Below are 27676 nucleotides of genomic sequence, written 5' to 3' on the forward strand. Positions count from 1 at the left end.
TGATTAACATAATAAAATTAAATTTTAAAAAAAAGAATAAATTTAACCAAGGAGGTGAAAGATCTATACACTGAAAATTATAAGATACTGATAAAGAAGACACAATAGATATACCACGCTCACAGACAGAAGAATTGATAATATTAAAATGTTTCTACAAACAAAGCAACCTACAGATTCAATGCAATCCCCATCAAAACTCTAATAGCATTTTTCAAAGAAACAGAAAAAACAATCCTAAAGTTTATATGGAACCACAAAAGACCCAAAAAGCCAAGGCAATTTTGAGAAAGAACAACAAAGCTAGAAGAATCACACTTCCCAACTTCAAACCATATTACAAAGCTATAGTAATCAAAATAGACTAATACTGGCATAAAAATAGACACACAGGTCAATGGAATAGGATTGAGAACCTATGAAAACAGGGTATCAGAGAAATACCAGCACTTCCATGTTCACTGCAGCATTATTCACAGCAGCCAAGACATGGAACTACCTAGGTGTCTGTCAATAAATGCATAAAGATGTGATACACACACATTATTATTATTCAACCATGAGAAAGAAGAAAGTTCTGTTTGTGACAGCATGGATGGACTTTAAGGCATTATGCCTCTGGTTTATGAAATAAGCCAAATAAAGACAAACACTGCATGGTATTGCTTATATGTGGAATCTTTAAAAAAGTCAAACTTTCTACAAGTTTGTAGAAAAGTGGAGCTTGGTAAAAGTGTACAAACTTTCATCCAGAAGATTAATAAGATCTGAGGATCTAATGTAAAACTTGGTGACTATAGTTGAAAACACTGTACAACTTGGTGCCTGGGTGGCTCAGTCGTTGAGCATCTGCCTTTGGCTCAGGTCATGGTCCCAGGGTTCTGGGATCAAGCCCCACATCGGGCTCCCTGCTCAGTGGGAAGCCTGTTTCTCCCTCTCCCACTCCCTCTGCTTGTGTTCCTGCTCTTGCTATCTCTCTCTCTAATAAATAAATAAAATCTTTAAAAAAAACAAAAAACAAAACATTGTATAACTTAAATTTGCTAAGAGAATTTAAATGTTCATATATATACAAATATATATCATATATAAAATATATACATGTTTATATTATTTTATATATATTTTTACATATATAAATAAAACGTGAGATAGGTGTGTTAGATGGGAGAAATCCTTTCACAATGTATACATATATCAAATCATCATGATATACACTAAATATCTTACAATTTCATCAATCATACCTCAATAAATCTGAGAAAACCTTCTAGCTAAAATAATTTTTTTAAAAAAAAAAAGCATGACTTTATGACATCTGAGGAAATAACTGACTCATTTCTCTTTATATCTGAAGACATTTTTCCCCATGAAACACTGGAAAAGAAAGGACATTATCTCTTGAAACAGGGATGCTGATAAGTTAATTGAATATCTGATATCAAGAGTCAAATATATTGAGGGGAGTCCAGCTGGCTCAGTCAGTGGAACCTCCAACTCTTGATCTTGGGGTTGTGAGTTCGAGTACCACGTTGGGTGTGGAGATTGCTTAAAAATAAAATCTTTAAAAAAAAAAGTGTCAAATATATTGTGAACGCCTCTTCTTTTTGCTGAACTATATTAGTCCCTATTGCCTAATAACTTGTTAAGTGAATTAGTACTTAGTAATAATTAATTAAATCCAAATTATCTCATCATATTCTACATGAAAGCCAAAGGAATATTCCTAAAATCTTATAAGAAAAACAGATTTAAGACCAAGAATTTCTTCTGTATTATAGCCATAAACTCTTCTAGAGAAGTAACTGGAAAAAAAGGCTTGGATTCATCAGTTTTATTTCCATTAATTTATTCAGTCTAAACACATTTACTGGGTACTTTCCACATGCCAGGACTATGTTGACCAAATATACATGAAAAGAGAGGTTTAACAGGATTCCAAATTTTACAGGGGAAGAAACATCAGCAATAAAGGAGCTAAAATAAATTCTGTATGGTATTAAATCTGTCTGCAGGCTATTAGGAATACCTTCTTTGTAAAGGGAGAACACAGATAAGAAAGAACATTTAAAAAAAATGCCAGGGATAGACAAATTTGCCATGATTTATCACGTATTCAGAGTAAATATCCAGATCAATACAAGCAATAAATGGAACAACTATTTAATGAATGCCTAGTATGGTAAGCACTGTACTAAACACTTGAGAAGTGAACAAAGTAGTTCTGTCATACCCAATATTTATCCCACTCTTCCTTCCCAGACATAAAGACTCCCAAATTACACCTGAGCACATGGCTACCCAGAGTAGAGACTGCATCCTAGCATCTCTTTTAACTAGATGTGGCCCTATCACTATATTCTGGTCAATAATATGTAAGCAGAAATGTGCCTCACAAGCTTATTCTTCATCCTCTTCTCCATCCTAAAGCCTGGAATTCCAAAGCCACCATCTTGAACCTTGAGGACAGGGCTAGGCAGGTGGGAGCAACAGCAGAGAGAAGCCCATGCTTTTGATGCCACTGGGTACAACAACATTCTGAACCACCTGCTCAGACTGTTATGAGAGCAAAATACTACCTTGTTTAAGCCACTCTTCTTTTTTTGAAGATGTCTGCCATTCACAGCTGAAGAGAATTAATTCACTATTTTAGCATTCTTTAAAACTCAAAAGGTTTGAACTTCAAATTTCCAATTTTGCTGAACTACCATCCCTGAACTAATGGAAATAAATTCATAGCCCACACGATTTCTTGGATTAAAGAGTTCTACAAATTTACCACTCATTCGTGTTTCATTTTGCTTTTCCTAAATTACAGCCAAATTATACAAAATACTCTCTAAAGCTATGGAATTTATGGGAAAAAATCCATACTTACACTCTCTATGCTTTTTAGGATTTTACATTTGATAAGGTGAAGAGCCGTCATACAGAAGAATGAAACTGATTTATATTGTTCAAGAAGCAGAACTGGGAATAACTGGGGGACCTGGTGGTTCAGTCAGTTAAACGTCTGCCTTCGGCTCAGGTCATGATCTCGGGGTCCTGGGATCGAGCCCCCCATTGGGTTCCCCGCTTAGTGGGGAGTTTACTTTTCCTTCTCCCTCTGCTGCTGCCGGAATCCAGCTCCAGCCGGGGTGGGTCTCTCGTAGGAAAGGACGGCGTCGGCGAATGAGGAGACACAGACACAGGGTCAGGTTGCAAGCATCTCCTCCTGACAGCCTCGGAGGAACTTTATTTATATGTTAGGATATTTTTGTTTTTCCAAATCTTAGATCATTTTCTGGATTACAGCCATAGCCTTCTTTCATTTTTCCTTTGTAATGATTAACATGACCTTTACTTATTTCTGCTTATTGGCTTTCGCTAAAACTAAAAAACAGCACGCAAAGAGAAAGGTGCTAGACAGAGCGTGACCGTCTTGCTATTTTGTTCTATAGAAACTAATTCTTCGTGGAATTAGTTTCATTATGATTGCTTAGATAGGCGTAACGAAGATGAGTAGTCACTTTATCATGAAACCCCAGAAATATTCCCACAATTATAAAGATTGCCATAAACAAAATGAAAGAGAATAGCAGGAGCCAGCTGTGGAGTCTCCTGTTTTCAGGATTGTCCCCCATACTTGGGACTTTGTCAAACAGCATGAGTAGCTTGGCTCGCGCCATGCTGCTCCCCTCTGCTTGTGCTGTCCCATTCGTGCTCTCTCTGATAAAATCTTTAAAAAAAAAAAAAAAAAAAAAGTCTTTCAACAGTCAGCTGCTCTAGGAACCGTCTCCATATCTCCCTTTTTCACCACTCCAACCTATACTGAAAATTACCACCCCCCAAAAAATTTCCCAGTTAATATAGCACTGTACCCCGAGTAAAACTTTTTTTTAAAGTCATTTTACTGAGGTTTAAAATTTGCCCCTCATCTAGTACCACGAATTTTTGCAAACATATATGGTCATGTAATTATCACTAAAATCAAATGTAGCTCACTTCCACCATCACATAAAAATTCCATCATACCCTTTCGTAGATAGTCCCTTTCCTCCACCCCAAACCCTGCCAACTATTGATCTGTTTTCTGTTACTATAGTATTTTTCTGAATATTCTATAAATGAAGCCATATAGTATGTAGCCTTTCAACTCTGGCTTCTTTTGGGTTAATGCTTTTGAAATTCATCCACTTTTGTGGATTTTTTCTTTTTGTACATATCAGTTTATTCTACTTTATTTATTTTTAAAGATTTTATTTATTCATTTGACAGAGAGAGACACAGCAAGAGAGGGAACACAATCAGGGGGAGTGGGAGAGGGAGAAGCAGGCTTCCCGGCCGAGCAGGGACCCCAATGTGGGACTCGATCCCAGGACCCTGGGATCATGATCTGAGCCGAAGGCAGATGCTTAACGACTGAGCCACCCAGGCACCCCAGTTTATTCTATTTTATTGCTGAGTAATGTTCCCTTGTATGTGTATCATACAATTTGTTTATCCATTCACCAGTTGATGGACATATGGACAGTTTCCAGTTTTCGGAGATTATGAATAAGTCTGCTCTTTGTGTTTGTGGTGAGGGTACAGAGGTGAGGCCAATGTGTCTTCATTTCTTTTGGGTAGATTTCTAGGTACTGGATTGCTGGGTTGTATGGTGAAGTTTATATTTGAACTGCCAAACTGTTTCCCAGCATTGTGTACCACTTTGTATTCTCACCAGTGGTATATCTGAGTTCTAGTTCAGGGGTGCCTGGGTGGCTCAGTTGGTTAAACGTCTGCCTTCAGCTCAGGTCAAGATCCCAGAGTCCTGGGATCAAGTCCCACATTGGGCTCTTTGCCTCAGTGGGGAGCCTGCTTCTCTGTCTGCCGCTCCCCCTGCTTATGCTCTCTTTCTCTCTCTGACAAATAAATAAAATCTTAAAAAAAAAAAAAAAAAGTTCTATTTCATTCTTCCCAGCACTTGGTTTGTCAGCATTTTTTTTTTTTTAGCCATTTTACTAGGTGTGTAGTGACATCTCCTAATTTGCATTTCCCTAATGATTCATGCTGTTGAGCATCTTTTCATGTGTTTATCAGACATCCATATCTCTTATTTAACAAAGTGTCTGTTCGAATCTTTTGCCAATTTTTGAAAGTTTTAAGTTCCAGTTAGTTAACACACAGTGTAATACTAGTTTCAGGTGTACAGTATAGTGATTCAACACTTCCATACATCACCCAACACTCATCAGGACAAGTGCACTCCTTAATCCCCATCACCTATTTAACCTATCCCCCTACCAACCTCCCCAATGCTAACCATCAGCTTGTTCTCTATAGTTAAGAGTCTGTTTCTTGGTTTGCCTTTCTGGTTTTTTCCCCTTTGCTTGTTTGTTTTGTTTCTTAAATTCCACATAGGAGTGAAATCATATACTGAGTATACCTTTTTCGCAGGCTGTGCAACACTAACATTTACTCAATTCTCAGTTCATCTCTCAATGGTAGATGGGAGGGGGCTGGAGGTCAGGTCCCCTGTAGTCTTCATCTATTGCAAGGGACAAAGCTAGTGGCAATAACTAGCAAGCCTGGAAAATGGGGCACAGAGAGGTTAAGGTTTTCCCACAGTTGTTCAGCTATGAAGTGGTAAGGCCAGTATTTAAACCCAGCAGCATATACTGTCCAATACTCAAACAGAAGAAGCTCACCCATTTGTCAGGATTACCATTCGATAGATACCTGCATTAAGTTACAGGTTGAACTAGATCAAGCCTAATTCCCTTTCCCACTCTAAGATTTTTCTAATTATATCCCTAAGTATCATCCCAACACTGAAGGGTTTAAGTCTTTTAAGCAACTCTAGTCTCCTGATGATTTTAGTTGCCATTTCCTGGATGTTTCCCAGCTCTACATTTTTCTGGATGCACAACATGTAGGACTTCATATAACTGTGTTATGTAGTTGTAAATACATGACTGTTTTGTACAAAGATAAAATTAATTTTTCAAATTTCTAGTATTACTCCCAATAAAGTCTAGCATTTTTTACAAGCACAGGCCCTACAATTTCATCAAGTATAATGGGAAACACTCGTTTCCTATATATTCCATATTAATTCATAGTAACTACTTCCTCATTCAATTTTAATATGTAAGATTATTACTATATCTAGTAAAACAAAGAAAAGGAACAATTACAAAACAAAGTATTATTTTAGGTCTGAATTATGATCTATTTCTCTGCTAGGCTCATACAAAAGCAAAGGGTTGTCACAAATGTCCCTCTGCTGTAAAGGTCGTGAACATATTACATAATAATTTGAAGTATGTCAGCAAAGACAAAGCTTCAGTCCATGAAAAATTTATTTAATTTTATATGCTTCACAGGCCCAATAGCTACATGTGATATTTCCTATTCCTATACAAAGTCCCTGACCTATGTACAAAATTTGTAGGTTTCTTTTTTGGCACTTGAAAAGTATTACCTCATTGGAACATGGCATGTGTAGTGCTATGCTCCCACAAAATTATTAGCCTAAACAAAGAAAATCAAGTCTATCACCATGTTACTGAGTATAGCTGACGAAGTTTCCTAAAATTTTCAGGGTGCATTTGGGATGACTGGACTTAAAATTTAGGCTACAAAAATGTACACTAAATCCCTCAGGAGGGTCTCTAAGTGAAAGCAAAGGAGAGGGGCGCCTGGGTGGCTCAGCTGGTTAAGCGTCTGCCTTTGGCTCAGGTCATGATCCCAGGGTCCTGGGATCGATCCCCGCATCGGGCTCCCTGCTCCACGGGAAGCCTGCTTCTCCCTCTCCCACTCCCCCTGATTGTGTTCCCTCTCTTGCTGTGTCTCTCTCTGTCAAATAAATAAATAAAATCTTTAAAAAAAAAAAAAAGAAAGAAAGAAAGCACAGGAGAGACTACAAAAGAGATGGGCATCATTCTTCAACATGACTACAGGATTTTTTTTTTTTAAGATATTATTTATTTGACAGAGAGAGAGGGACAGACAGACAGCACAAGCAGGGGGAGCAGCAGACGGAGAGAGAGAAGCAGGCTCTCTGCTGAGCAGGGTCCCTGATGCGGGGCTTGATCCCAGGACTCCGGGATCATGAACTGTGCCAAAGGCAGATGCTTAACTGCTGAGCCATCCAGGTGCCCCATGACTACAGGATTTAATTGCAATCCCGGTCTTCCTCAGAAGCAAGCACAAACTTCAGATAGCAAGCTCCTGTGTGATATCTAGTGGGGGTTATTTGAGGATAGTTAATGGTTCTTTCCTACTAATGTGAGGACAACTAGCAGCTATATGTCTATATATATGCACACATGCTAAATATTTTTACATACTTCATTTTAACCTTATAACAACCCCATGAGGAAATTTTATAGGAAACTGAGGCTTACAGACATTAAAATGACGTAATGAACAAATCAGTATTTAAGGGGCACCTGGGTGGCTCAGTCAATTACGCAGCTGCCTTCGGCTCAGGTCATGATCTCAGGGTACTGGGATCGAGCCCCGCGTCGAGCTCTCTGCTCAGCTGGGAGTCTGCTTCTCCCTCTCCCTCTGCCCCCCCCAACTTCTTGTGCTCTGTGTGTGTGTGTGTCTCAAATAAATAAAATCTTTCTTAAAAATCCGTATTTAAATCCAAGTCTGTCTGATTCTAAAACCTAGTTCATAACGATTATATATTGATTACAGAGCACACTGCGTCCCATGATTACCCAACAGATTTCACTCATGTCTAAAATAATACTATTATGTTAGAAGTATTATAGAATCTATACACTATATGTAATAATGACTTGGGGTTGGGTGCAGTGGGACTCAGAATTCCAAGTCGAGATGCTAGGGACATAGTCTTCTAGTTAGAGTGGGATTTTTTATCACCCTAGCTATAAGATTCCTTTCATGGCTCTAACGATCTTACCGTGAGACCCTGAAACTGGCCCTAGGTTTAAGAAGCAAGGGGGAAACTTGGGGATACATTATGAAATATTCAGTAGCAAGAAAGATTAATCTTCTGTATACCCTCCAGGTGCAGGTAAGGCAAAACGACTGAAATAAAAAGCAAAGGGAAGATTCAAGAACTTTTCATAATGGTGTTGGACAGAAGTTCTGGGAGACAGGTCAATTTATGGTACCACACAATATGAAGGTTCCACTGATACTAGGAAGCTAGAACGTATCCTAGTATGTTCTGTGCACTTAGTTGGAAAATTGGAATGAGGAGGTATTTTGAATGATTAATAGTGGAGGCTTCATTTAGCTTCATAGATACACATAGAGTATTTATGTAGTACACAGTTAGGCATCTGCGTACCTTTCCAGTATCATCTTTCACCATTCCCTCACCTCAAATGGTATACTTTGGTCATTCAGAACCATTTTGAATTCCCCATCAGGGCTGTGCTTTCTCTCATCTCCAAGGCTAATATATCTAGCCCATGATAAGCGTTCAGTAAATTTCAGTAGAATTTTATTGAGTACAGTAAATGAATTCAGTTAAACATGTGAACCATTTGTGTCCTTGATTACCAATCTCCAATGTTTCACTTACCCAAGTTTCATTTGTCTTTTGGAGTTTACCTCAAGTACTATTCCAGTAAGGATTCCCTAAACACCACCCCCATTCCCCCCATCATTCCAACAATTCAACTGTCTGGATCAAAGGACCCTCCAATGTACAACCACAGCTCCTCTTCGTGATGGCACTTAACATCAAATGCTGTAATTACCTATTTGGTTGTTGTTATTGATCTCCCTCTTTAAACCAATCAGCTCCTTCATAGCGGGGTTTGTGTCTCATTTATCTTTGTATCCCCAGCATCTGGCACAGTGCCTGACATATAACTGATGTTCAGTAACTACTTTCTGTATGGATGGAATGCATGACTGACATTAATATTTGGTTGTTTGAACATATAATTTATGTTTCATACACTACTCATATTGCAGCTTTAGAATTTGAGAGGGGAATTCAAACTGGGTGTGCTAATCTCTCATATCTGAGAAAAAACAACAAATACCTGTCAGAGAAAAAGTATTATCTATATATTTTAAGTCCAAGGGAATCCCTTGTGGTATTACATTCCAGGAGTTCCTAGATGTGGAAAAGTATTGGTAGAAGAAGAAATAACCATCAGCACCAGGACTGCAATTTACTTAAAGTCTAGGCATTTCAAAAGAAATCAAATGTCTTCCAGGAAAATAAACTTGGAAAAGAGGAGTTGTAGCTAGTCAATAAACACATGAAAAGGTGCTCAGTATTTTTAGTCACCAAGGAAATGTAAATTAAAACCACAATATAATACAATATCACAACATGCCCACCCAGCAACAATTAAAAAACAGGTAATACCAAGCCCTGGTGAAAATACAGAGTAACCGGAACTTTTCTATTGCTGGTGGGAATATAAATTACTGCAAACACCTGGGAAAAGTGTAAATTGGTGCAGAACACGCAGTAACTACTAAAACTGAACATGTATACTCTGACTCAGTGATCCACTCCTAAGTATATAACGAGCAGAAATGTATAGAGTTCTCAAGTGCTTTGAGATCTTTATAAAAAGCTCTCTATTCTGCTGGTCCATGGACTTAGGCTTTCATCAGCAAAGATCTAAGAAATGGAAGGAAAAGTACAGGGTGCTGAGGAAAGGAACCAGAGTGGATCTCCAAAAGCAGGGTGAAAGGAGCAGACAAGTTTGGGGCTCAGGAAGTAGAGCAATTTGGAGAAAGGTGGCTATGATATCAACAGGAAGAAAGGTATTTCTCAAAGGCATATGATAATAATAATAATGAGTGCTTACAGCATACTGGGCACTTTGTATGTATGTGTGTGCCTACATGTATATTAAGTACTTTATATATATTTTCTTTTTTTTTTAAAGATTTTATTTATTCATTTGAGACACAGAGATAGAGAGAGAGCGAACATGAGCAGGGAGAGAGGCAGAGGGAGAGGGAGAAGCAGGCTCCCCACTGAACAGGGAGCCCAATGTGGGGCTCAATCCCAGGACCCGGAGATCATGACTTGAGCCGAAAGCAGAGGCTTAACTAACTGAGCCACCCAGGCGCCCCACTTTATATACGTTTTCTTATTTAAATGCTATAAGGACCTTTGTGGGGAAAACTGAGGATCACAGAACTTAAGAAATTTACCAAATTCATATTAAGAAATTAATGTTAGAATTGTGATTCAAGTATCTTGCTATCTCCAAAGATGTTCTCAAGGGGCAGAGTTTGCTCCTTTCTCATTTTTCAAGAGTTCTGTTTTTTAAAGAGTTCTGTTGCCACTGGCAAAATGACTGGAAACAGCACTTGGACTAAAAAAAAAAAAATACAACAAAATCCTTTTATCAAAGACATACCATATATTCCAAATAAAACTTGATTCTTTCTAATAAAACTTGATTTTTTTAAACCAAAAGTTATACTCCAGAAAAAAGAGATTCTTCTCAAATTCAAGGTCTCATAAACCTTTCATATTTAGAAAGGTTATTTCTAAATTATTTTGAACAAATGACTACGTACAAAAGACACATTTGCCTAAACATGTATCAATCATTAGCTGAGAAAAAACACTTGACCAAATTAGTAAACAACAAAAAGGATATTTCTCAAGGATATGATGACAATTATTCCTGAACAGTGATTTCATACTTAAAATATAGACTATCATCTTAAATAAGCCTTATAAAAGATTTTTTAAAAAGCAGTATACTGTGTGTTTACAACATTGTGAAGTTCCTAAGTGTAACTCTACAAGACAAATGAAAAAACCCAAAGCTCTAATATTATGTTAGTGGGTACCTGTTATAGTATTGTTCACAGACTCAAAATAACTTAAATAAAAATGAATAGGTACTCTAGAAAACTATAGTTGATGATTCAAAAAGTAGCCGTAGTGGGACACCTGGGTGGCTCAGTCTGTTAAGCGGCTGCCTTCGGCTCAGGTCATGATCCCAGAGTCCTGGAATCGAGTCCTGAATCGGGCTCCTTGCTCAGCGGGGAGCCTGCTTCTCCCTCTCCCTGCCACTCCCCCTGCTTGTGTTCTCTCTAACAAATAAATAAAATCTTTAAAAGAAAGAAAAAAGTAGCCCTAATAATGACAAAAATCTGAAAAGTAGGAAAAAACAGTATTTCTAAAATATTTATATGATTTTGAATGTTATCTATACAGTAATATATCATGAATAGAAAAAAAGACACGTATAAGAATGTGTAAAGCAGCATTATTCATAATAACCAAAATGTAAGAACTACCCACAGGCCCATCAATATCAGAATAGATAAAAAGGGGCGCCTTGGTGGCTCAGTGGGTTAAGCATATGACTCTTGATCTCAGCTCAGGTTGTGATCTCAGGGTCGTGAGTTCAAGCTCCGCAGTGGCTCCACACTAGGTGTGGAGCCTTCTTAAAAAAAAAAAAAAAAAAAAAAAAAAAAAGAATGGATAAATAATGGTATAGTTTTAATGTAATAATATACAGCAATGAGAATTAACAAATTACAATTATATGCTGCAACTTGCAACAGACATAAGCTCAAGTGAAAGAAGCCAGGCACAAATAGAACTGTTTCTACGGGAGCACCTGGGTGGCTCAGTCCTTTAAGCGTCTGCCTTTGGCTTAGGTCATGATCCCAAGGTCCTAGGATCGAGCCCCACATTGGGCTCTCTGCTCAGTGAGGAGCCTGCTTCTCCCTCTCCCTCTGCTGCTCCCCCTGCTTGTACTTTCTGTCAAATAAATAAAATGTTAAAAACAAAAAACAAAAAACACCTGTTTCTACAAAGTTTAAAAATAGGTGAAACTAATCGGATAGTAGTTACCCTTGGTGGGGGTGGAAGATGGAAATAGTAACTAAAATGGGGCCCAAATTGGGGGTTTGTGGGATGCTGATCATTTTGTGTCTTTAGTGGTTGTATGTGCTTGTTTAGTTTGTGAATATCCATTGAGGATTTAGGTAAAAAAAAAAAAAAAATCACTTAGAATGTATGTACCTCTTTGTATGTGTAGTAGAGCTTAATAAAAAAGTTAAGGAAGAATGTCTGGATGACACTGTATCCATACTTAGGCTATGACAGGTCCCAGAGGCACCACATGTGTCAGCAAGCAGGGTCCCGGCAGGCAACAGCCACCCCTACTCAACTGCACCAAGAGCTTTCCCTCTGGAGTCAGGAGAGACTTCTGAGGCACAGATGTTCTGACCTCTACCATCTCCAGACTTCTGCCAAAATAACACAAGGCTCCTTTCTTCTTCACCCATGGTGAAACAAAACACAGACTCATTGCTTTTCTCCAAATTTCCTTTCCCCGAAAGCCCTTTAAAGTTCTCTAAAAGATAGTTCTGAACAGGAAGCAAAAAGACTTTATTCCTTTTTATCTACCACTGATTAAACAAGTACTACTAAGTGCTTTATATATCTTATTTAATTCCTGGAACTCTACAAATATTATTACACCCAGTTTACAGATGAAGAAATTAGGAATTAGACAACAGTGAGTGGCAAGATGCTATACCTGCCTGCAGTGCCCAAGCTCAAAATTCACACTATTTTACCTCCCAACAACCAGCCTCTCTTGATTATAACAGGAGTGCTTACTGCATGTTAATCCTTTTATCTCCAGCACTTGAGTTGAGAAATTAGGGCCCTGAAGGGATGAAGCCTAACAGCGATAGGCTAAGGAAGGAGGGACAAAGGATGAGAAGAATCAAGTAAGAAAAATTGCTGTGTTCAGTCAAAATGCAGACTGGAGTAGGGCTGTAGCCTTTGCTGTGGATCAGACAGACTAAAGGTATTCATCAAGAGCTGCCAAATGTCAAGAAAATAAAACACGGACTGAAACCGTCCCATAATACAGTATGTAACATGCACTCTATTTTTATTGAGAGAACAAACCCATATCCTTGAAGATCTTTTTCTCCTAGTTGTTTTTACCCTGTTGGTCTGAGCATCCATTTGTTCATTCATTCACTTGACAAATATTTTGAGTACCTAAGTGTACTAGGGATTCCTCCAAATGCTGAAAAAACAGGTATAAATGGAACTTACATTCAGGTGGAGAATATAAACAATAAACATGTAATGGTAATATAATGGAGAACGATGAAAATACAGTATGAGTGACAGGGTGGAGGTGGGAAAATGTGCTATTTTAAATAGATCAGGAAAGCCTAAAGATGTGAATTTTTGGCAAAGACTTGTTCTTCAGCTTACCTGTTTGAGAAGTGATTACATAACATGTTGTATTCAGCTTCATTTTTAAAACTTACGTTTATACTGGCTTTACACTGTAAAAATGTTAAAGTATTTTTCAGTAGAGCTTACTTAAACAGCGAAGTAAATGACGGCGTGCTGGTCGCCGGTGTAGTCACAGGCGCCCGAGAGGAGGACGAGGAGGGTGTGGGCATGAACATGGCAGAAGGTGATATCCCTGATATCAGTGGATTATGAAATTTTTGGGAAGGTCCAAGGGGTCTTTTTCCACAAGTACACTCAGGCTGAGGGTAAAAAGCTGGGATTGGTTGGCTGGGTCCAGAACACTGACCAGGGCACAGTGCAAGGACAACTGCAAGGTCCCATCTCCAAAGTGCATCATATGCAGGAATGGCTTGAGACAAGAGGAAGTCCCAAATCACACATCGACAGAGCAAACTTCAGGAATGAGAAAATCATTGTAAAGTTGGATTACTCAGATTTCCAGATTGTGAAATAATGACCTGAATTTAAATTTTCTAAGATAAACCCACTGGTTTTGTTTTTATTGTTAACAGTCTGTGTTCAGTATTAGAATTGATTCAGTAAGTTATGTTAGTATCAGGTATTTGAATATTACTGTATATTATATGATAGAAAGATGACAAACTCTACACAATTCTAAATAAATAAAAATACATTAGAACCTTCTGGAAAAAAAAAAAGTAAATGACTTAGCATTCCAAAACAAAATGAGAACCAAACTACTTTTTATCTCTAGGGCCTTTAGGTTTTTATTTCAGTGGTTACCCTAGAGATTACAACAAGCATCTCCGGCTTACCAGAAATCTAGTATAAATTAGTATCTTTACCATTTCCTAGATAATCAATGACTTCAGAACACTAGCTCTATGTTTCCTCTCCCATTTTTTCTGTTGTTGTATTTTATTCTTATATTTTATATCTCACAAGACTATTTTGTATAGTCAGTATCTATATAGTTACCCACATATTTGCCCTTTGTAATGCTCTTCATTTCCTCCTGCTTCCATCTGGGAAAGCATCGTTTTCTTTCTGCCTGAAAGAATCCCCTTTGATGCTCCCTTTACTGTGGGTCTGCGGGTGACAAATTCTCTCAAATTATGCTTATCTGAAATATATTTTGCCTTTATTTTTGAAGGATATTTTTGTTGGGTACAAAATTATAGGCTGGTGGTTCATTTCTTTCACCTCTCTGAAGATATCATTCTACTGTTTCCTTGCTTGTTGAGAAAATTGGTTTATTGTTCCTTTGAAGATGGTATCTCCTGGCTACTTTTAAGATTTTCTCTTAACATCTTCTCTCATTTCTGCATAGACAGATGCAGTCCATTCCAGGATAGGAAAGCCTCAAGCAAAGGGAACCAGTTTTGAGCAGTTTTCAAATGATGAACCTAGGAATTATTTTCCTGTATTTATTCAGCTTGGGGTTCATAGAGCTCTGACTCTGTGGCTTGACATGCTTATCAGTTCTGGAAAACTTTCTGCTATTATGTCTTAAAAAATACTGCTTCTGCCCCATTCCCTCTCTCCTCCCTCTGGAACTGCATAGTGTCCACTCTATATAATCATCAGTAGTCTTGGGTTCAAAATAACATTCATGTTCACAGGACACAATAGGTAGTGATCTAACACCAGTTTTACTTAGTTTTTTTTAGAAAGATTTAGGACTAGAAACACAGCTTATCAGTAGGCCAAATCAAACACATCTTTGTCGGTTCTTAAAACTAATCCCTGCTTCCCTAACCCCACATCACACACACAGAGTAGGTTGTGGGGGATGACACTCACATGAATGGATACAATCTATTCCAGCATTTGTATGTCTCAAACAGTAACCACATCAAATAACTGCCCATTCATGCAGCTTTTAAGCCTCCCACAGGGGGTGCATTGAGTTAGAAGAGACATCATAAAGGGAAGCTGGAATACCTTTTTCTGTACAAGTTTTATGCTGGTGAAACAATGAAGTAATAATATAGTTCCTTGGAGAATTACATGTCCCTTCGGAGACCTCTCAGTCCAGATGTAATTCAATAGTCACAGGTCGTTTTCAAAATAAATACTGGTATTACGGTAACAGAACTGAGAAATCACATTTATCTTGGTATATGTTAAGAGAAACTATATCAAAAGAAGGTAAACCTGAGGTCATCTTTCCACAGGAAAAAAAAAAGTCCTAAGCCTACAAGGATCTTTTTACCTACAGGTTCCAATAATACATGTTAGACTTTTCACTGTTTTTCTATAGGTCTCTTACACGTTCTATCATTTTGTCTCCCTATGCTTCAGTCAGGATATTTCTTCTGACCTATCTTCTAGTTCACCAATTCTTTCTTCAACAGAATCTAATCTGCTGTTAAAGCATCCATGGAGTCCTAACTCAATTATTATATGTTCCAGTCAAAGAATTCCCTTTGTTTTTTTTTTTTTTTTAGAGATTCCAGATCTCTGCTAAAACTCTCCATCTTCAACATACTAATCACAGTTAAAGTGCATGTCTGGTAACTTTAACATGTGAATCACCCATGAGTCTGTTTCTATTATCTTGGCCTTGTCTCCTGGAATGTTCAACATTGTACATGAAAAAACTGTAGAAGCTCCAGCTGATTTGATTTTCCTCCAAAGAATAAAGACAGGAGGCAGATCACCTTAATAAGTGTGCAATTAAGCTGATTCTAAAAAGGATTTCAGTCCTCAGAGGGTTGCAACCAGACACCCAACTGTTTACTAGCAGCTCTCATCCTTAGTAAGCTGTGAACTCCAACAGCTTTCTCCCCAAGACTCAAATTCTGCTTATCTTTTCTGCCTTTCAGCCATTGTTGTTTGGCTTCTTACTTGTACCATAATGACAAATTAGCAAATGGCTCAAACAGAAAAGCCAAACAAAATAACAGACTTACTCCAGTGCATTTTTCTTCTCACTGGAAGATACTGACCACCGAAGTCCTGGCTGACTTCAAACAGATTTTTTACATTTTCTACAGGTTTTTTAATTGTTTTTTTTTTTTTAATTGTTCTTGACTACAAGGTTGATTTAATACAAGTTCGAGGTCATAGCAGGTGTGGAAATTAATCACATTAGAAAAACTATTTTGGCAATTATAGAATATTAAAGTTAAACACTTTATAAATTATTTATGCCAACTTTCCATTCAAAATTGGAATTTTGTGGGGCACCAGGGTATCTCAATTGGTTAAGCAACTGCCTTCGGCTCAGGTCATGATCTCCAGGCCCTGGGATCGAGCCCCACATCAGGCTCCCTGCTCAGCAGAGAGTCTGCTTATCCTTCTCCCTCTGCCCTCCACCCCAGTCATGCTTGTACGCATGCACTCTTTCTCAAATAAATAAATCTTTTTTAAGAAATTGAAATTTTGTAATAAGAATTTTGATAACCATCTAGAATCTAAGTAAATATGTCAATGACAGAAATCTAACTGATTTGGAGTACAAGTTGTGCCATCTTTTTTTTTTTTTTTTTTTAAGATTTATTTATTTGAAAGACAGAGGGAGAGGGAGAGCACAGAGGGAGAGCGAGAGGGAGAAGCAGACTGTTCACTGAGCAGGAAGGTCAATGTGGGACCCAATCCCAGGACCCTGGGATCATGACCTGAGCCGAAGGCAGACACTAAACCAACTGAGCCACCCAGGCACTCCAGTTGTATGATTTTTTTTTTTTAAGATTTTATTTATTTATTTATTTGACAGAGAGACAGCAAGAGAGGGAACACAAGCAGGGGGAGTGGGAGACGGAGAAGCAGGCTTCCGCGGAGCAGGAAGCCCAATGCAGGGCTCGATCCCAGGACCCTGGGATCATGACCTGAGCTGAAGGCAGACGCTTAACGACTGACCCACCCAGGCTCCCCAGCTGTACCATTCTTAAACAAGCTCCTTGGTAAAAAGATCCTCATTATTCTGGATTATAATTTGCCTCCCTAAAATATTCACCCAATGGTCACATTGTATCCTTCAAAACATCACTGAATATGGTGCCTTTTTCTAGATGATGGTACTTTAGCAATTTAAAAACAGCTATCACACTTAAAATACATGTTCTAATTAATAGTATAAAAAATGTTTCCCTTACCCTATCTCATATGGCATTCTTTTGGGGCTCCCCTTATTGGTCATTCTCTGAATGAAATGTAATTGGCTAAGTTTTTCAAATTGTAGCAACAAGAAATGAACTCAATATTCAAACTTTAGCTTAATCCAAAGTACAGCAGGAACTATGCTACCTATAAAACTACCAATTAATACACATCTGTTTCCATTCTAACAACAATTTTTACATTTAAAGCACTCAAAACATATACTTCCTAAGCTTGTGGTCAGTTAAAACTCCAGCATTTCAGGAACTACTATCAACTGTTTTACTTTTATGCTCCTGTTTTCTGTTTTTAACTTAAGTGCTAGATTTGACACTTGTCCCTATTAAATTTCACCTTCTTGGGTTTTGCCTAGCAATCCAAGAGTTGATATAAATTTAAATTCTGCTTCTGTAATTTGTCTATTAATCACCTCATCTAGCTTTGTACCAGCCCAAATAAGAAATATTACTATCCTTATTATTAGAGTCAATGTCCAAGATTTCCCTTTAGGATGACACCTAATTTCCTTGGGAATAGTTATTCAGCAGCAATAAGCCATATAGAGCACATTTCTTCATCTTATCCACAAAGCTATTGTAAGACATAAAGTCAAATTCTTAATGAAATCAAGTTTACAGCATATAGTATACCTGTTACATTATCTAACTGTGAATTAGTAGAGCACTAAGTACAGCCTGGTGTAAATCTGACTAAAAGGTAGATTTATCATATACTTGGCTTCGAATTCAAATGTGGGACAAGACTCATTTAAGTAAATTCTTGATGATTACTTCCCACTTTGTTTTAAATTAGTAAATCATCTGTAGTAGTATCATTGCCACAAGTAAAAATATTTTGCTTTAAATCCAACATGACTAAACACAGTAAATGTTAAATATATATTGGTTTTTATTATTTCATTAACTAAGTCTGGGAGAAGTGAATTATGGAATACTTTATAGTGCCAAGTCATACTCAAGCACATTTAAAAAGAAAATGAAATTAACTAATATTTATGGTATTTATCAAGCAAAGTAAGAATTTGGAAACAATTTATGGTATATTTAAAATTTTTAAATCATGATTTTCAATTATGACAGCTTTATAACTACCTTGTAACTAATTTATACTTTAGGAGTTGAGTGATGTTAAATGAGAACACATGACTCATGTTTTAATACTACATAAAATTACATGAATAATATGAAGAAAAAATTCTGAAAAAAGCATCTATATAAGTCAACACACTGGCATTCAGAATGACACGTTTATTGCAAGACAGGATAATCTCTTTAACCATATAAAAATTTGTTTAAAAAAAATCTAAGGGCAAAATTAAAAGGATTATTACCACTTTAAAAACAAAGGCACCGTCTAAAGAAATATGGTAAAATTTATCAGAGGCAAGGCAAACATGGTTAAACATAAGAGAGCACTTAAGCAAGAATACTGTTCCCTTAAAGGGGTGAAAAAGTTTCTATTATTAGCAGAGATAAGAGCTGCCTGAAATTCTTTCCTTAATACACCATACTAAAAATAAAATGGTTCACTACATTTCAAAATAAACACATTGCTTTATATATACATTTCAGTCATCTGATAAATAAAAATCCATAAAAATCAACCTGATTCAAGGTGCTCTTATATTTGTGTCTAATACATACCAGGTAGATTTGCTCTATTTATAACATATTCAGTATTTTAGGAGTCTTGTGCCACCCACTTACTCATTATGTCTTAGAGGATTTGAGATTAGATCTTCTGCGAGGTCAAATTAAATTATCAGCTTGACTTAAAAAAATTAACTACATTCTCTACAAAATATTTTCCCTGTCATCAAGGAAACTACAGGAATCTCCGAAGACTAAGTGGGGCAGTGTCACCATTACAAATACTACCAAATGCTTTAAGGGAAACTAACATGGATGACAAGATAAGTGAGTATTTTGGCATGTTTTTACAAAACAAAAAAAACCCTAGATAGAGCAGTGCTGTGTCAGCATGGGAAACGGATCAAAGTCCAAAGAACTAAGGTAATTGAGGTATATGGTCAAACTTCAAAAATCCCATAAATAAAAACTGCCAGCTGCTGTTCATATTCTCTTCCTTCTCCTAACTTTTGCCTCTTTCTTTCAAGAACTCTGTGATCCCTGCCACAGGATCTGGAATATAAATTACACGTTCACACACAGGCATTGGGAGTAGCGTATAGGAGATGGTGACAGTAAGCAGTATCTAGAGACTGAGTTTTCTGAACATATCAGAATGAAATATACAGCAAAAGGAGACCTGAGAAAAACAAAAAACAGAAGATAGTAAACTCTTGGGGCGCCTGGGTGGCTCAGTCCTTAAGCGTCTGCCTTCGGCTCAGGTCATGATCCCAGGGTCCTGAGATTGAGTCCCACATGAGGCTCCCTGCTCAGTGGGAAGCCTGCTTCTCCCTCTTCCACTCCCCCAGCTTGTGTTCTCTCTCTCGCTGTGTCTCTCTGTCAAATAAATAAATAAAATCTTAAAAAAGAAGAAGAAGAAGAAGATAGTAAACTCTGCCTCCCCCCCTCATTAAATAAATTTTGGTCTCAGAACTAGATCACAGGTTATTCTCAGAATTCAGCAATTGAGAGTTAAAGTACATAACAGGACCTAATTACATAAGACTACATAAGAGTTAAGTACTTATGAGTACTAACTATATTTTTTTCATGTTTTTCTCACAACAGTGTAAGAGAACATGTGTTATTATTTCCTTTTTTATAGATCGAGTCTTTGATTTAAGGCCACACAGCTGGCTTACAGCATAGCAAAAGTTCCACACCAGGTCTTCCAAATCCAGTTTTCTTTGTACTATATACCATGATGTCCCTGTGGACTTACCCTGAACCTATCCCCCATTTAGAACATTGTTTCTTATGGGAAAGTATCTTTTCAGAGTCAGTGAATTGATTACACAAAATGAACAAAATCCATTCAGAAATTAAGGACCAAATTACCTATGTGAAATCACGTAAGGATATTTAAGTCAGCAAAAAAAAAAAAAAAAAAAAAAAAAGGCTGTATTAAGAGACTTTTGATTTGTGATCAGATTTTCTGTAAATCAGATTAAATTATCAGCTTGACTTTAAAAAATTAACTACTTTCTCTACAAAATACTTTCCCTATCATCAAGGAAACCACAGGAATCTCGGAAGACTAAATGGGGCAGTGGTCACCATTACAAATACTGCAGAATAAGGAAAAGTAACATGGATGACAAGATAAGTGAATATTTACCTAATTTTTGAGAGAATCATTGAATTGATTTTGATTCAACACTAACCTTCTAGTATGTGAGAAGAAATATAACTTTATTATTTGGAACTACTGTTTAACACTTGTTTAGAATTTGCATAATTTTAAAAGTAAAATCAATTCAGCTAGTAACTTAAATGAACATTCACTGTTACTTCCCTTTCATTCTTATTTTATTCATTTTTCACATTTGTGGGGGGGGATTACATGACTTATCCAAAAAGGACTACTGGATTTTAATAAAAAGCTAATAATTAAGTTTCACATAACAAAAATAAGTCATTTAGAGCTTTCTTCAATGCACACATCCAAAGCACAGTGGCAGATTATTACAGCTCTGTCTCAATGTCTATCAGAACTGAAGGCATTTCTAAACACAGCAAACAGTTAACACTTCACACATGGTACAGAACTGACTCACAACAGCCATGCACCTAGTTATCTCCACAATACTGCCACTTATCTGTATGGCAATTTATCATTCTTAAAGCCATTTTATGTACTTCGACTAATTTAATCCTCATAAAAATTCTAGAAGGTAGGAAGACCAAGTGTTGTTATTGCCATTTTACAAAGGAGGAAACAGAAGCTCAGAGAAGCTTAATAGTTCTCCCAAAGCCATATAACTCGTAGTGGAATGGAATTAAAATCCAGGGCTAATGCCTTCCTACACCATATGTTCCTTCTTGGACATCAAATCGTTTTTGTAAAATCTCTTTACTCTGGTTACTAAAGGTTACTGGTAATCTTTAGTCAGGGTTACTTTCATAGTAAGAAAAAAAAAAAAGAATTACCTGGTATTTCCAAGAAATTTGGGTTAAAATTGTTAGAATTCAGCACATTCATCCATATAAGAAAATAAATTGAGGCATAAAAGTTAGGAACATGAAAATATAAATTTTAATCACACGTGTATATGATGGATTTTCCTGGGGGGGAGGGGACTTATTCTATCTCAATGTGAACTAAAAAAAGACACTTAAATCTTTTTCTCAATTATTGCTAAATATCTACAGACATGTAAGATTACCTTCTTATAGATTTGAAACTCAAGATACCGCCCTATGCATTTTGACTTTACATTGCATACAGCACAGATTCTGGAGTCAGAAAATCCTGGTTATGATTGCCAATTCTGCCACTTAGTACTGTGACCTTGGGCGAGTCACTTGAGGTATAGATTCTCAATTTCTTCATTTGTAAAATGGAGATAATACCAAACTCAGGGTTACTCTGGGGAATACATAAAATCAAGTGCAATACATAGTATTTAAAATACAAAAACTGAGTCAAGTTGTAGCTTTTGTCATTAAAGTGTTACAAATGTGTTTCCCTTTTCTTTTGTTCTGCATTACATCGACATTTCAGCTCTGATCTTCAGTTACTCAAATTTTCATTAATCTAGAAGGAACAATTAAAAAATATCCATTTGGGGGAATTAAATCTTTTTAAAACTCAGTTAAATGATAAAGTTGTAAAGGACCTGATACATTACATGTTCTAGTGCTCTCCTTTAGGAGAAAAAAAAAAAAAAAAAAAACAAGGCCCAGAGACATTAAATGTCTTATTCAGGACCATGACACTACATGGAAGTCAAAAAACAATCATAGCAGGATGCCTGGGTGGCTCAGATGGTTAAGCATCTGCCTTCGGCTCAGGTCATGATCCCAGGGTCCTGGGATCGAGCCCCACATCGGGCTCTGTGCTCAGCGGGGAGCGTGCTTCTCCCTCTCCCTCTGCCTGTCTGCCTACTTGTGATCTCTCTCTCTCTGTCAAATAAATAAATAAAATCTTTAAGAAAAAAAAAAAAAACAATCATAGCAAGGGCCCAATATGCCACAGTACAACATTCAGGTCCACCAACTGACCAGGTAGTTGTCCAAAATCCAATTTATCATTTGGAACTTGGTATTTACATTTCAAAGAAGGTAACACTCCTTGTTTAAAAAATAAAATGTAATAAAAAGTCCATCTGTTTATTGTAATAAAAAGTCCATCTGTTTATCTTTCCTGTTATCTCAAAAATAAGTGAGGAATTAGTAAAATATATATTTAATTTCTTGAAAGCCAATTCTGTGGGTCATTCAAATAACTATTTGAAAAACAGAGAAGTAATTCCTTGGTGAGACTTTGCTGGCTAGAAAGAGGCTAGTGTGATTATAAAGTATCCCCTGGTGTACAATTCTGATGAAGAATAAATATTTCATAAAGCAAACCTATCAGTACTCACCTTGAAAAAGCAGGCTTCTTTTTAAATAAGTAATTAGCATTATATTATGTATATTTTTCTTGAACCAGTCTTTGTATAACACAAGCAACAAATCTATTCTTCTAGCATTTCTATCACCTTTACTATTTAGGTAAGAATTGAACAAGTCTAATTACAAGAGCTCTTAAACAGCAGTTCTACCCCACCCTGAAAAGAGTATGAACTAAATCAATGTGGACAAAAAATTTAAGTAGAGAAAAAACATTACTTTTAAATTCTGTTAGCCCCCATAATTTGTTTTGATAGCACTCCGCAGTAATCTAACAAAACAACAGAATGAAGAAAATCAGTTTAAAACATTTAAAATAAGCCTTTCATTATTTAACAGCAAATAGAGGATTTCTACATTTTTAAAAATAATGAGGGGTACCTGGGTGGCTCAGTCAGTCAAGCATCTGCCTCTGGCTCAGGTCATGATCCTGGGGTCCTGGGATGAAGCCCTGGCATCTGAGCTCTTTGCTCAGTGGGGAGCCTGCTTCCCCCGCTCCCTCTGCTACTATCCCCAGTTTGTTCTCTCTCTCTGTGTCAAATAAAATCTTTAAAAATAATAAAAATAAAAATAACTTGAAATGAATGCAATCAAATGAAAATTATGCCACTCTGAATTTTCACTTATTGTACCTAACTTCAGTCTATAAATTGGTACATCAACAAGGGCAGTTAAATTTTTCAAAATCTACAACTAGCCTAACAGTTAAGAGAAAAGGCAAAAATGCTATTCATTCCTCCATCTCCATGTTTTTATAGCCATATAAAACTAAATCATCGGGGCGCCTGAGTGGCTCAGTCGTTGGGCGTCTGCCTTCGGCTCGGGTCATGATCTCAGGGTCCTGGGATCGAGCCCTACATCGGGCTCCCTGCTCGGCGGGAAGCCTGCTTCTCCCTCTCCCGCTCCCTCTGCCTGTGTTCCCTCTCTCGCTGTGTCTCTCTCTGTTAAATAAATAAAATCTTAAAAAAAAAAAAAAAAAAAAAACTAAATCATCTATGGGATGCCTGGGTGGCTCAGTTGGTTAAGTGTCTGCCTTAGGCTCAGGTCATGATCCCAGGGATAGAGTCCCACACATTAGGCTCCTTGCTCAGCAGGGAGCCTGCTTCTCCCTCTGTTGCCGCTCCCCCCTGCTTGTGTCTCTCTCTCTCTGACAAATAAATAAAATCTTAAGATACATATATATATAACTAAATCATCTATTATTAAGTTGTTTTTAGTAAAAATTAACTTTACAAAGTCTAAATTATATAACAGTTAAAAGTGCATGCGTTTTCAACATATACATTTCAACTGTGCTGGGACAATTGGATATTCATTCAAAAAGCTGCTCTTAAAACCTCATCTTATACCATACTCAAAAATTAACTCAAAATGGGTCATATACTTAAATGTAAGGGCTAAAACAATAAAATTTGGAAGATATTTAGAAGACAACATGAGAGAAAATCCTTGAAACCTAAAGCAAAGATTTCTGGACTATAACACCAAAAGCAAGGTCCATAAGAAGAAAAAAAAAAAAGTCAATAAATTCGACCTCATGAAAATTCATAACTTTTAGACTTCAAAAGACACCATTAAGAAAATGAAAAGTCGGACTGGGAGAAAATATTTACAAACTTCATCTAATAAGAGACTCGAATCCAGAATTTACAAAGAATTCTTGTAATTCAGCTCATGAAATAAGCAAAAGATATGAACAGACATCTCACCCAATAAGATATATGAATGACTAATAACTACCTAAAGATGTTCAATATCATTACTCATTAAAGAAATGCAAATTAAAGCCACAATGGGACATCATTTCACACCCATTAGAATGCCTTTAAAACAGACTACAACAAATGCTGGTGAGGATGCAGAGAAAGGGAGAACCCTCATCCACTGTTGGTAGGATTGCAAAATGGTACAACCACTTTTGAAAATAGTTTGCAGTTTCTCGAAAAGCTAAACATGAAACTATGATAGGACCCAGCAATTCTTCTCCTCGGTGCCTAACCAAGATACATGAAAATGTGCCCAAAGTCTTGCATGCAAATACTTGTGGTAGCATTATTTTTAACAGCCCCAAACCGAAAACAACTGGTGAATGTATAGACGAAGGTGGCATATCCACGCAATGGAATATTATTCAGCAATAAAAAGGAATAAACTATTGATACATGCTATCTCATCTATAAACCTAAAAACAGTGTTAAAGGAAATATGAAAGACTCCATATTGAATGATCCCATTTATCAGAAGTATCCAGAGAAAACAAGTTTATACACACAGAAAACAGATTAAGGGTTTCCTGAAGTTGGTGGTGAGAACAAAGATGAACTGTAAATGAGCATGAAGGATCTTACTGTGGCGATAAATTTTTTTAAATTGATGTTGGTTGCACCTATAATGACGGTTGCATCATTCAGTAAAGTTACAAAAAAAAAAAAATCACTGAATTGTACACTTGGAATGGGTGAATAATATGTAAAATATACCTTAATAAAGGTGTATTTTTACTTTGAAAAATACATGCACTTTTATTTCTTGTCCCCTGAAGAATTAAATAACTGAACTGTAGCAACTTCCATCATTTTTATTGAACAATGGTACTAATTCTAACCCTGGATAGGAAATCACAGCATAACATTAGAGAGGCTCTAACATAGTGTTAAAAACACCCCTCTGATTGGTTGCCCATTAGACTGGGTCCTCCAGGAAAAGGATTTCTCATAAACCAATGTTCCTTCCATTGGTTTATATTTAAGAAGCCAGTGCCTGGAGGCAGCACAAGAATATATACAAAAGAGATTTAGGCTGTCCTTTGACAATGAGCCAATTGATCTGATGGGTGTTTTAGTCTACATTCAGAGTACAGAAGAATTCAAAAAGACAAACATTTTAACACAATTTGAAAGGATGTAGGGTAAGTTATATAATTTTGAGAGTGTACATACCCAGATGGCAAAGACACGGTTTGCCTGAGTAACTGTATAATATCGTAACACAGCAGTCCTCAGTAATGATATTTAATGACAGGTAACCTTTCAGGCATTAACCTAATGCCTGGATCTTCCTATATTCATTCTAAATATATTCTCTTAGCTATCCACTCTACTTTAAAGTCTTTCATAAATATCCCAGGACCTTATGGCCCACATAGGACTTCAAAGATTTTTATAAACTTTTCAGGTCTTTACACAAATACCACCTTGCCTGTGAGACCTTAAGGAGACCAATAAGGCCTGTGAGACCAATAAGGTGCTCATCACCTTATTGAAAATTGTTAACCTCACAAAACTCATTCTCCCTTCCCTGATTCATTCTTCTCAGTAGCACTAAACATACTACGTATTTTACATATATATCCTGATTATTTTTTGTGTTCCCCTACTGGAATATACGCTCCACTGGAGAGATTTTAATCTGGTTTATGTTCCTTATTGTATCCCCATTGCCTAGAACAGTGTCTAGCACAGTGTAGGTGCTCAGTAAGGGCTTTCCGAACAGAAGAGCTTCAGATATGTGGAAGTAAATAGGAGCTCATCTTTGCCACAGGAATGAACGAGTTCCTTCTACCTATTTAACACCCATGACTTGAGGTTAAAATACGTATTTTACAAGGAAACAGAGGCCTGAGATAAAATCTCCAGACTGCCTACCCAACATTTTTACAGCGAAAAGAGAAAAGCTAACGTTTGACTTACAATTCTGAATTTATAACAGTCAAACGTAAAACATTAATAAATTCAGGAGAGAGGACAAATTAAATCCCATGTGACTATTAACAGCAAAAGGAGGAAAGTTCAATCCTTAAGTAGTAACAAGTTAAAAACGATTTCAAAAAAGCAGCCTGTTTTTCTACACCCCAAATGGGATCCCATCACCAAGAAAAGAGACCTCAGCAGAACACGTCTTAGCAGTTCCGGCATCCTCAGCCCCGCACGCTCCAAGGTCCACCACCAAGGAACCTGCCCCCAGCCCAGAAGCCTTCCTAGGCTTCTTTCCACTGGTCAGGCACCCCTCGGACTTCCAGCTCTAATTAAGCCCTGAGCCCATGCAGCGGCCTTCTGCGTTCACGGCCCCACCTCCGGGCCCCCGCAACCTGCCCCAAAGCGTCCGCCCCACCAACCCCGCCCGAGTCCCGGCGCACGAAGGAGTCGGAGGGCAGGGACCTCCCTGGCCTAGCCAGAACTGGAAGACATTTTACACTTCATCGTGGTTCTGCCAATTTCTCTGTGACCTTGGGCACGTTCCCAAACCTCCAGGGGTCCGCGTCTTCTCACCTTCAAGGTGAGGACAACACCTGCACCGAGTCGCTGTAAGGATTAAATGAGATCACACGTAAAGCACCCAGCAGGGCACCTGGCGCGCTGGAAACTCAATCACCAGCAGCGGGTGTCACTCCCCGGTGCTGCCCACACCGTCTCAGCGGGAAGGCACCGTGCCCAACAGTCCGACCTCCGGTTTCGCCGACCCGGGCACTGAGGTCCGCGAGCGCCCGACAGACCCCGGGACTCCCGTCGTCCCCGCCGCCGCCCCCCGCCGCCCTCGCGGGGCTCCCGGGCCCGCGCCACCTGCCGCCAGGCCCGCCCGTGGCCCTGGGCGCCGGGCTCCCGCCGCTCGGCCCGGCCTCCCGCGAGCGGACAGCCCCGCGCGGCGGCCTCGGGCGCGTACTCAACTCTTCACTTTGCCGAAGGTGCCGACGCCCAGCGTGTCGCCCAACACGTAGTGTCCGATCTTCACCCGCCCGTCGTGCTTCTGCTTCTCAGCCATCTTCGGCGCGCGCAGCCTCGCTCCGCCGCCGGCTCCTCCGTGCGAGCGCGGCCGCCGCCGCCGCCGCCGCCGCCGCCGC

At 38.0% G+C, this 27676-nt stretch overlaps 1 protein-coding gene and 1 pseudogene across 2 annotated transcripts in view; one reads left to right on the forward strand and one right to left on the reverse strand.

The window, feature by feature from the left end:
* The window catches only part of PRKAA2 (protein kinase AMP-activated catalytic subunit alpha 2), a 70230-nt gene extending 42564 nt beyond the window's left edge, over window positions 1-27666 (reverse strand). For both annotated transcript variants that reach the window (XM_035018462.1, XM_035018463.1), the window contains exon 1: window positions 27504-27666. In XM_035018462.1, the coding sequence (XP_034874353.1) occupies window positions 27504-27597 (94 nt within the window). In that variant the 5' untranslated portion in view covers window positions 27598-27666. The remainder of the gene's footprint in view (window positions 1-27503) is intronic.
* LOC118019367 lies at window positions 13048-13818 on the forward strand (annotated as a pseudogene).
* Window positions 27667-27676: the final 10 nt, after the last annotated feature.

Source organism: Mirounga leonina, unplaced genomic scaffold (genome assembly GCF_011800145.1).
Source record: "Mirounga leonina isolate KUSES-001 unplaced genomic scaffold, KU_Mleo_1.0 Mir_173, whole genome shotgun sequence".
NCBI classification, from domain to species: domain Eukaryota; kingdom Metazoa; phylum Chordata; class Mammalia; order Carnivora; family Phocidae; genus Mirounga; species Mirounga leonina.